General features: G+C 38.7%; 2 protein-coding genes across 7 annotated transcripts in view; one reads left to right on the forward strand and one right to left on the reverse strand.

Moving 5' to 3' along the window:
• Positions 1-11556, forward strand: part of PPP4R1 (protein phosphatase 4 regulatory subunit 1) — a 62814-nt gene that overhangs the window by 16524 nt on the left and 34734 nt on the right. For 4 of the 6 annotated variants that reach the window (XM_055080545.1, XM_024120550.3, XM_055080547.1 and 1 more), the window contains 4 exons: positions 3030-3165; positions 3985-4091; positions 8369-8511; positions 8964-9110. In XM_055080545.1, the coding sequence (XP_054936520.1) occupies positions 3107-3165; positions 3985-4091; positions 8369-8511; positions 8964-9110 (456 nt within the window). In that variant the 5' untranslated portion in view covers positions 3030-3106. The remainder of the gene's footprint in view (positions 1-3029; positions 3166-3984; positions 4092-8368; positions 8512-8963; positions 9111-11556) is intronic. The other 2 variants (XM_024120552.3, XM_055080544.1) reach the window with 1 other exon arrangement.
• On the reverse strand, positions 6698-7307 carry LOC102991479 (glycine cleavage system H protein, mitochondrial-like). The gene has a single exon (XM_024120553.3). It carries the CDS (start codon positions 7278-7280, stop codon positions 6756-6758), a length of 525 nt encoding a protein of 174 aa, XP_023976321.1. The 5' UTR covers positions 7281-7307; the 3' UTR covers positions 6698-6755.

Here is an 11556-nt window from a genome sequence, read left to right on the forward strand (position 1 = left end):
AATAGCCAGTCTGGCTTTCTTATGCTTACTGTTTCATGTTTTATCTCTCTCCTTTTTGTAATCCTTTTCTTTCAACCCATGGGTTGAAATTTTGACTTCAAAAATGTGTTTCTGGTAGACAGACTATAGTTGAGTAACAACTGTAGTTGTTACCTTGTTATTAGTTTGGGATTCTCTACCTTTTGACTTAAATGTTTAGTCCATTTATAAGTAATGTAATTATTGATCTGGTTGCTTATTTCTATTTGTCTTTTTTTTTCCTCTGTTGCTCCTTTTGTGACTTTCTTTGGAGTTAACTCAGTATTTTTTAGCATTCCATTTTAACTCTCAGTTGGCTTTCTAGCCATCTTTTCTTGCATGTTTTAGAGAGTACTCCTAAGGATTGTAATTTGCATCTTTAATTTACTGTAATCTATTTAAAATTAATGTACTACTTTGCATAATCTATATGATTCTTGTAGCAGTATAGCTGTGTTTACTCCCTCTGTTTTGTCTTTTTTATCTGAGGATGTTATTGACTGTACCATCATTTATGCTGTAGGATTTTTCTTTCTTGGTGATAGTTTTTATGGATTATTTTTGTGTTTCTCCTTGTAACCTGTGGCAGGCATTTGTAGGGTGGCTGGGTAAGACTTAGGTATGCAGTCTGTAGCCATGGTAATCACATCCTTGCTGCCTCCATAGATAAGAAATGCAGAGCCATTTAGTCCAATCAAGAATTTTTAAAAATTAATTTATTTTTGGCTGCGTTGGGTCTTTGCTGTTGCACACGGGCTTTCTCTAGTTGTGGCGAGCGGGGGCTACTCTCTGTTGCAGTGCAAGGGCTGCTCATTGCGGTGGCTTCTCTCGTTGTGGAGCACGGGCTCTAGGCATGCGGGCTTCAGTAGTTGTGGCTCGCAGGCTCTAGAGCGCAGGTTCGGTAGTTGTGGCACACGGACTTAGCTGCTCTGCGGCATGTGGGATCTTCCCGGTCCAGGGCTCAAACCTGTGTCCCCTGCATTGGCTGGTGGATTCTTAACCACTGTGCCGCCAGGAACGTCCCAATCCAATCAAGAGTTGATGAGGAAATCCTGAATTTGGAGAGAATGATTCAGGACAAAACGGTTCCACAGTTATTGGCAGGAGGCGGCAGTTCTGGGAAATAGAAATGCACCTTTGTCCCCAGTGCCTCTGCTGGAGTGGAACACTCCCTTTTGTACAGAAATAATTGTCAACCATAATGGGTAGAGTGGTAATGTAAGTGGAAGCAAAATATGATTTGTTACCTTCTCAGCATATGTTTCTTGAATACAGTTGTTCAGCAATCTGCATTTGAGCTAGTTGGGGGTATTTATTATAAATGATTTCTCCTGGGCCTCACTCCAGACCTGCACAATCAGGATCTGAATATGAGATCTGGGGTCTGAATTTTAGGGTAAGTGCTCCAAGCTTGTCTTAAACACAGCAACGTTAGACTGTCACTGCTCTAGGACTCTTCCCAAAAGCCCCTGACTTTTTATGGACCTGAATCAGTACTATTAATGTTTATCTTCAAGATTAACAAGCGTGCGACTGATGAAACAGTTTGGTCATAGTCATAGAATTCTAGAGCCTGCATAAAGGTGCCTTTGAGGTCATGCCAGCTCAGCAGTCTTAGAGGAGGAAATAGGTCAAATGAGAGCGTCTGGGTGGTTTTTACGACTCTGATTCATAATATATAAGGTACTTTGCTATGAATTGTAGATCAGAATAACCTGTTAAAACTTTTCTGTACTATGTAAGGAATTATTTTCATGTTAGGTGTTATTTTTAATCCAGTCTGACAATCTCTGCCTTTTTGTGGGGCTACTTAGAGCATTTACACTTAATGTGATTATTGATATGGTTTGGTTTTCCTCTCTCATCTGGCTATTTCCCATCTGTTTGTCCCATCTTTTCCTTTTTCCTTTTATCCTCTTTTTCTGCCTTCTTTTGGGTTCAGTATTTTTTATGATTCCATTTTATGGCCTTTATTGGCTTACTAGCTATATGTTTTGGGTGGGTTTTTTTTTTTGGTGTTTAATAGTTGCTGTAGAGTTTATAATTAATATGTGCCTTTGACTTATTAGTGTCTACTTTCACGTAATATGTATAAAAGAACTTTAGGACAATATACCTCCCTGTTATTCTGCCTTTGTGCTATTGTAATCATATATTTTACTTCTACACGTTATAAACCCCACAATACATTTTTTCTTTATTTTACAGCACATACTTTTGCCTTAAACAGTTAATTATCTTTTAAAGAGATGTTTTTACATAAGAAGAGGCTTTTGTGTTTGCCTACCTATTCACCATTTCTGCTAGTCTTCATTCCTTTGTAAAGATCCAGATTTCCATCTGGTATAATTTTCTTAGTATTTCTTATAGTGTAGGTCTGCTGCGGGTGATGTTTGTCAGCTTTTGTATGTCAGAAAAAGTCTTTATTTCACCTTTGTGTTTGAAAGACATGAATTTCAAAGATATTTGAACAATTTCAGTTTACTGGGTATAGAGGTGTAGGTTGACTTTTTTTTTTTTTTCTTTTAGTCCTTTAAAGATGTTGCTCTTCTGTCTCTGGCTTCTCATCTGGCATTCTTTCTGATGAGATGGCTGCTGTCATTGTTGTCTTTGTTCTGTATATAATGTGAGTTGTTCTCTGACTGCCTTGCAGAATTAACTGTCAGTGTTTGACAGTTCATTTATTTACAAGTTGTTAGTGTTCTGGTTGAACGTGTAAGTTCTCAGGTCTGTATGATCACTCTTTTCTGATCACTTTGTTCCTTGATCACCCCAGACTGAGTTTCTACTGACCCCTATGCTTCTAGGGTCAGTCAGAACATATCTGTAGAAAAGAAGAAGAAGCATCTGTCAGTCATTTGTGGCTTCCGAACCGATTCTGAGATTCTCTTGTGACTTTTTGTACCACTCCAAAAACAATACAGGGCAGTTTTCCTTGTGCTGCTTCGGAGAGGCAGGGGTACCTTTTAGTGTGACAGTGTTACAAGGAGTATTTCTGATGTCTCTGATAGTTGGTGTGGATGACTGCAGCTCAGAGTCTGATGTGATTGTTGTACCTTCAGCCCTGGACTTTGTCTCACAAGATGACATGTTGACGCCCCTGGGGAGACTGGACAAGTATGCTGCGAGTGAGAACGTATTTAACAGGTATGTGCGTGTGCTTTCCATTAAGGTGGAAGCACAAGTGTGGCTTTTATTGCATGAATTTCAGTAAACAGAAGTATCCAGTTGAAAGTAGATGTCATTACCGCGTGGTCTGAGTCACCCAGCTTCACTGCTGGTCACAGCCATGGCTGCCTTTACAGTCGTTTACTCCTCCATCCTGTGAGCAGGGAGCACTCCTTCTTGGCTTTTTGGCAAAAACAAAACAAACAAACAAACTGCTTTTTTGCTATTAAGCATAATTTTAATGTTCATTAAAGTGGCTGCTGAGGTGTCAGTTCCTCCTCCAGCAGGTGCTGGTGTGTGCCTGCTGTGGGCCAGGTGACTGGCGGCCAAGGGGCGAGGGACACGGCAGTGACCAGAGCTCACACTCTCCCTGATGCACTGTTTCTCCACCTAGGGCCCCCAGACCACCTGTATCAGACTTCTCGGGGAAATCTCAAAGTCTTTGCTAATAAAATTGTTTGAGTATAGCTGTATAAAACTCATTGAGTAAAATATGTAAAGATAACATTTTATATAATGAAGAATGATTGTACTTTCCCATATTTATGATAATTGAAGGTAGCTACTTAAAACAAATTTTCAGTGACCTTAGAAATTTGTCAGATCAGATAAAGGTGAAACATATTTTGGTAAATATTCAATCTCATCTTGTTAAAATAAAATCCATACTGGCATTTGTCACTTGGGAAATTAGGGACTTAATATATGTTATAAAATGTATTGAGAAAAACTTTCTTTTAAACTGTATGGATTCTGCCTTTTAAAGTTCTAAATACTAACTGTTCTTTTCCTGTGTAGACAAATGGTGGCCCGGAGTCTGCTGGACACACTGAGGGAAGTCTGCGATGATGAGAGAGATTGTATTGCTGTTTTGGAAAGAATTAGCAGATTAGCTGATGATTCAGGTATATATTTATGCAGAGAAAGGTTTCTTTTACTAAATTATGTTTCTAAAAACTAATGAAAAACTTAGTGTAATGTGAGATTTCTTTGAAATATTTCCCAAGTAAATTATCAAACCCATCAGTAACAAGAAAATAAAAACCTGTTACTAAGATCCAAACATTTTATAGTAGGCCCATTTAGTTTAACTTCGAAAATTTCTCATAAGAAAAAACTAAGAACATTGTTTTGCATCATGTACATTAATACTATTTTAGGATTAATAAATTCTTTTGAAAAATAATTTTGAATAAATTAAAAGGATGGAGTGGGCTGTAAATTTTTTGGCAAATATAAAATGCATTCTTACTTATAAAAAATGTTTATCACCCCTTGTAAAACTAAGGCTGTTTGTCTCTAAAGTGAAAAGAGGAGGAGAGTCTGCTTAAGAAAGAGGTAGACTTGTTTTGAGGCTTAGAATACGGTTTATTACGTTTTTAAAAAATATTTTTTATGGTGGTAAAACATACATAAAATTTACCATTTTAACTTAATACTGTTTTGAGCATATTTTTATATTTGATTTTAGAAACGATTCAAAAATCAAATAAAAATTTTTTTCTTAAATCCATGACCTCTTTATTAAAATGTATTATTTTTCAATTTGTCAAACTTGGCATGGCAACAATTCTCATCCTTTAATTTTCAGATGAGCTCATCTTTTGGTAAGCAACTCATTTTATGGGAATATGTTTACTATTTATGTAAGCCTTAAATGTTTTTTATTTTCTTATAGAAAAAAAATTAGTAAGCTTCCTAATATTCTATCTCATTATGATGTTCTTTGTGCATAATTGCTCATGTATATGCTTGTTCCAGAATGGTTTTAGGAGGGTCTCATCAATTATGATTTTTACTTATAATTTATTTTTAGATTTGGCAGAGATAAACAATTTAACTTGAAATTTTGGCACTATTGCATTCCATTGTGTTCATTCCTTTCATAGTAGAGATATAGATATTCTTTAAGGTGGAATTTGTGTTTATTTTCTTCCACCTGTTTACCAACTACAGTGCTGTTCTTTACATATATTATATTCTATATGTGTTTTAAAATATATCTCAAGTTGTTGAGTTCCTGATAAATATCTCTCTTGACATTTACACTTTGAATTCATTCAGTAAACATGAAAACAGTGCATACTCTATGCTAGGTTCTAGTTTAAATGCTGGAGCCTTACTGAGATGAGTAAGAATCCCTGTCATCAAATTAACAGTTTAACAAATGCAACCGACATACTAAGTAAATTATACCAGGGAGGGTTGGGGCTGGCTTTGGACAGTTGGTGGCATTTGAGTTGGGTTTGATGGGGAGGAAGGGGGGGGTGGGCTCGGGAGAGGAAAGGACAGGTGTAGAGGTTTGGGGAGCTCAGGACAGCGGCCCGTTTGGCCAACAGTGAGTTTACTGGGTCTACAGTTTAGAAGAATGAGACTTAAATAAGGAGGTTGAGGGCCAGATTGTAAAGATTTATACTGTGCCAAGCCGGAGAGTTTGCTTTGTTTGCGATTTAGAACAGAAACACAGCAGTGTTTCACAGACTTGAGGAAAAGATGGGTGACGGAAGGCTGGTTGGGAGACTTCTCTGACTGTTAGGAGTAGTTTGGGAGGAATGGAAGGGCCGGAGGGGTGTCAGAGTCACTGTGATGGTAGCTTCCATGAATTTGAGGATTCTTGTCTCTCCATCGGATATGGAAAAGTTACAGTCTTTAATATTTTTAATATTACCTCTCCTCCACCCCATACTCCTTTGTTTTCATTTTTTAAGTTTACTTTTGTTTAGTGTATGTTTTGTACATGGTTCAAAATACAGAACTCCTGTTAGCTACATCTGTTGTCTATAATGAAGTCTTTATAAAGTGAAATTAGCTGGTCTTAATTAATTTTGGGGTTTTGTTTGCCTTGAAAGGGCTTCCCACCTCAAGATTCAACTGTTTTCTTTTTTTGACCACACCCCACAGCTTGCAGGATCTTAGTTCCCCAACCAGGGATCGAACCTGTGCCCCCGTGCAGTGGAAGCACGGAGCCCTAACCACTAGACTGTCAGGGAATTCCCTAAACATTTTTTTTAATGTTGTTTTTTTTTTTTAGGAAGTTGAATATTTTATTATTAAACTTCCTTATTTTCCTGCAAGGCTGTTGCTTCACTGTATAAAAATAGCACCAGCAAACACAGTATATTGCAAAATTAAGATAGTAATGTTCTTCACTGGACACTACACAACTAACAAACTTTTCTCCACTGTCATTTATTTCCAGTGTCAAATTCATTGAGTATTTTGACCCAAATCCAGGGATGGCTGTAAGCAAGTTACAATATTATATAAGGTTAAGATAACAATGTTATCCTTGAATTACATAATTTTTATAACCAGTTTTACCACAGATAATTTCAGGAATTCTGTGTATTATAACTGGAGACTAGCCTAAAAATCACAGGGTGTTGTGAAAAAGATGCATAGTGTTTATGTGAAATCATTAGGAAGTTAAGGGGTATTTTCTTCAGGTAACATTGTTGCAAGTAGTTTCTTTTGCTAAAAGATGCTTTTAAAAAATCTGTCCACTGCTAATTTAAGACAACTATGCTAGATTAAGTTGTTTCAAACTAGTTTATTTAGGGGTTCCATTTTCACTCCTCAATAGATTTTATGTATTTCTCATATGCTTCTTCACTCATTAGTTCATCTAGTTCTGAAGGGTTACTGAGTGTCATCTTGATCAGCCAACCATCTTCATAACAAGATTTGTTGACAAGTCCTGGATTTTCTGCTAGAGCTTCATTAATTTCAGTTACTTCTCCTGATAGAGGAGAATAGAGTTCACTAGCAGCTTTCACACTTTCCAAAGCACCAAATTTCTCTTGTTTGTTCAATTTTGTCCCAACTTCAGGCAGACTACAGTAAACAACATCTCCCAAAGCTTCCTGTGCAAAATTGCTGATTCCCACTGTTCCAACACCACCGTTTTCTTTTGTTACCCATTCATGTTTGTCTGTGAATTTACGACCCGACAGCAGAACGGGGCCAGTGCACAGCGCCCGGACGGCGCCCGCCCGCAGTCCCCAGGGCCGCGGTGGGCAGGGCGCGTTGGGCGCAGAGATGGCGCTCAGGCTGCAGACCGCAGCCCGCACGCTCCGCGCCACTCGCAGCGCCATGTTCACAGGGGTGCAGAGGGTCTCTGCACAGCATCTAGAGTACCCCCGGACGGAGGGGGCGGCCCCGGGCCGGAGCTAAATATTGTCTTTTAGTGCTTTTTTTTTTTTTTTTTTTTTAAAGATGAGCATTTTTTTTAAATGAACTAAGTATTCATATCCTTTGCCATTTAAATATTTTTTTAAATTTTTGGCTGAGTTAGGTCTTCGTTGCAGCGCACGGACTTCTCTAGTTGTGGTGAGCAGGTGCTACTCTTCGTCGCGGTGCTCGGACTTCTCATTGTGGTGGCTTCCCTTGTTGTGGAGCACAGGCTCTAGGCACGCGGGCTTCAGTAGTTGTGGCACACGGGCTTAGTTGCTCCGCGACATGTGGGATCTTCCCGGACCAGGGCTAGAACTCGTGTACCCTGCATTGGCAGGCGGATTCTTAACCACTGCGCCACCACGAAAATCCTGTCTTTTAGTGCTTTTGATCTTTAAAAAAGAAAACAACATTTGGAACTTTGATTCACCTAGAATTTATGTATAGAGAGCAGTATAGGAATCTTATCTTTTTTTCTCACATAACCTGTCAACTTTCCTACCATTACCTATGGAACAGTTGATCTTTTTGAAATGCCATATCTGTCACATTTAAATTTGCTGTATGTATTTGGGTCTTTTCACATTTTTTTGTTTTTTTAAATCTGTTGGTTTCCTTTAGCATTCACTGACCCTTTATCATCTTAGTTAAGTCTAACTGTAAACCCTCCAACTGGCTGGCTGCATTTAGATTAGGACCCAGTCCTTACGGCTTGTCCTGGGGGTTCTGAACTAGCAGAGTTTGAAGATGATGCCGTGTTATAGTCGATGTTAATTCAGGTGAAGAGATCTGGTCCTCACAGGAAGTATTGCAGCTTCTGAGGACAGAAGCTGGCATGGGGTCGACCTCGCCATGACTGTGAAAAGGATCGCAGGCTATAGAGCATTTTCTAAGCACTCATGATGTGATGCGAGGTGAAGAGTCCAGAGCTTTCCTGAGGATTCCCCCGCCTGGCAAGGATCTGGTTCTGGGGAGGATGCTTCAGCTCACCTTTCTGTTATTTCCATAGAACCAACTGTGAGAGCAGAGCTGATGGAGCAGGTTCCTCACATCGCCTTGTTTTGTCAAGAAAACCGGCCTGCGATCCCGTATGCTTTTTCCAAGTACTTGCTACCCATTGTGGTTAGATATCTCGCAGATCAGAATAACCAGGTAGGAGGGCCCTGCCCACATTCTTACAGAAATGGGTGTAGTCTGGGGCACTTCCGGCGGCCTACTGGGTGGTCTCATTGGGATGTTCCTTCCTCTTTGACTTTGTTATTTTGTTTTTCAAAATGAGGCTGTGGAGAGTCTGGGAGGTCACAGCAATAGACAGCGCCTAGTGGCTACTGCTCACCCGCTGCCCTCCCAGGCGGCCCTCAAAAAGGTTGGCGCTTGGAGACCTCGTTTCCAAGAATGGCTTTTCTGTTCCACTTCATCTGTTACAGCACAACCTACCAAGTTCTAAGTTCTGTCTTTGCAGAATAACCACAGATTTTTATTGGCAAGGTTTTGCCAGTTGTGAACCCCTTCTAGTTGGGTGAGGAGTCCTCAGATTGGTGAAATTCAAGTGTTAAGTTTTGTTACACTGTGTGTGTACTTGGTTTACGTGTCTTTTTTCCTAGGTCAGGAAAACGAGTCAGGCGGCCTTGCTGGCCCTGCTGGAGCAGGAGTTAATTGAGCGGTTTGATGTGGAGACCAAAGTGTGCCCCGTCCTCGTAGAGCTGACCGCCCCCGACAGCAATGACGACGTGAAGACAGAAGCTGTGGCTGTAAGTAGAGCTCAGCAAGAATTAGTTACTGGCTTGACCGATAGGAGGTGCTTGTTAAATATGACGCTGCATTACATGTTGTAGGGTTGACACATACTGGGTCTCAGAGTAGCCACAAATCATTACATTTGAAATGTAATGCTGGGCTAGAAAGGGACATGGCTTCCAAGGGAAAAGGTGTCTTTTCTGGGGGCCCCATGCTGTGCAGAAGCACTTGGGAATTTGATGGCTGTTATCACTGGGCTCTGAGAAAGCAAGATACACAGCAAGAAAGTAATAAATTAACTGTAAGTTCATTATCAAAATGAAAAATAAGATGGCAAAAATAACCAGTGGAATTTTTAAAACCCTGTATTGAATGAAGAAACATTTGAGCTCCTCGAATTGCTGTCGAGCACTTTTCTAGGCACCGTGTAAGCACAGTAGGAAAAAGAGGGATGCTGCTTGGCTACCGTACTTGACAGTATGGTCTTTGCAGGAAGGCATATATGATATAAATTATGATTATTAGAAAAATACACAGATTAAGTCATTATGCACATAATAAAGTCAAGTATTATAGTGAGTTCTCTGGTGTTTTGGACATGGTTAGCAAATATTTTGATTATTTGAGAGCCATCATAAATAGGGTGTGAATTACATATAGCAATATCTGTTATAATTTACATCTATGGTTCCTCAGTTCAGAAAGTAAGAATTCTTATAATAAAATAGAAAAGTGATAAATCCATCTGAAAATTTATTCAAATCTATCTGGATAGTGAGAGTTTGCTATTTAAACCTAGTATAATTGTGTTTTTGTTGATATGAAAAAAGTTACACTAAAAATAATTTTATAGTGCTTCTGGATCATTCATAGGATGAATTAGATTTTCTCTCTAGTTCCTTTCCATTGGAAATTCCATTATTTTATTTTTAGATACTCAGGTATCAGTTAATAAATTTAGATATTTTTCAGTAATACCATTTTTATTGACGTGAAATTCACATAATATAAAATTAACCATTTTAAAGTTTACAATTAAGTAGCATTTAGTACATTCATAATGTTGTACAAAGCACTACCTCTGTCAGGTTCCAAAACTTGATGTTTTTTTTTTTTAATTTCACAAGCTTCTCAATAAAAAGGAAATCAGTTTTGGCATAAATGTTGGTTTATATTGAGCAGAGTTTAACTTGCTTTATTATAATTTTTGACGGGTTTTAAGAATAGTAAAACATTATAATTATAATAAAAGGCTATATCCAGCGCTAGTGTGAAACCTGTGATTCTCTCACAATTGGTTTGTGTTAACTTTGCTGTGTTTGGCATTCCCTCCCTTCCCAGTTGTTTGTTTTGGGAATAATTTATTCTAAGAAATTTAATTATGCTAGATCAGTGATACTGTGTATGTATCTTTGGATCGTTAACTCGGGCTTAGAGATGCCTAGAAACAGTCTGGAGTCAAGAAACAACACTGCTTTGGGCATTGGGGGATGTCAGTGTCACCTGCCACTTTGCAGAGGCCAGGGCTCTGATAGGGATGGTGCCAGCCTAACGATGCATGGGCAGATCTTCATTTATGTAGGTCTTTTCTTCATTTCATCAATGTTTGGTTGTTTTCAGTAGACAGAGCATGTGTGTGTTCTGTTAGATTTCATGTTTTTTTAACACTGTTGTGAATGATACTGTTTTTAAACGTTTTCAGTTTGTTGCTAATTTATAGAAGTACTTTTTTTTTTTATTTTGTCATATGTCCTGCAAACTTCATAAACTCACTTATTTGTTCCAGTGGCTTCTTTGTAGATTCTTTGGGATTTGGTCTGTAGACAGTCGTGCATTTATGAATAGAGTTTTCTTTTCTTTCCAACCAGATGCCTTTGCTTCTTGTCACATTTCCATGGGCCAGGAGTAGATGTAATAGATAAATGACGACAGTCAGATTTCTTTATATTCTAACTGCGTGGGGGCAGATATTTAAATACGTTGGGCTGGTTTCCAAACGGTTCATCCTCACTTTGCCCAAAACTGTGTTATCTGAATCATGTGCATATCAGATCTCTGTCCTTGTCTCCCTTGGAACCCAGGCTTTGCAGAGTAAGGACGTGGTCCCCACATGAATGAGTTTCAGAGAAAACGGTACTTTGCAAGATGAGGACTGCCTCTGTACAGTCCTTTCTTAGCAATGCAGATACACTAAATCCAGATCCTTCTTGTGGATAATCTTCTGAAAACTCACCATTTATTCTCTTATTGGGAAAATGTAGATTTTTTTTTTTAATTTATTAGGCAAAATGATTAATAAGTTTGAAACGTTAGGTAAAAATGCAATTTTTAGGATTTTCTCAGGGTTTATTTTACCTTTAATAATTATCGGTTGATTTTTTTTTTTTTTTTTTTTTTTTTTTTTTTTTTTTTTTTTTGCGGTACGCGGGCCTCTCACTGGTGGGGCCCCCCCCGGTGCGG

Source organism: Physeter macrocephalus, chromosome 19 (genome assembly GCF_002837175.3).
Source record: "Physeter macrocephalus isolate SW-GA chromosome 19, ASM283717v5, whole genome shotgun sequence".
Classification (NCBI taxonomy): domain Eukaryota; kingdom Metazoa; phylum Chordata; class Mammalia; order Artiodactyla; family Physeteridae; genus Physeter; species Physeter macrocephalus.

Excerpts from the sequence above, each read along its gene's own strand:
- LOC102991479 (XM_024120553.3), bottom strand. The coding sequence starts at position 7,280 with ATGGCGCTGCGAGTGGCGCGGAGCGTGCGGGCTGCGGTCTGCAGCCTG.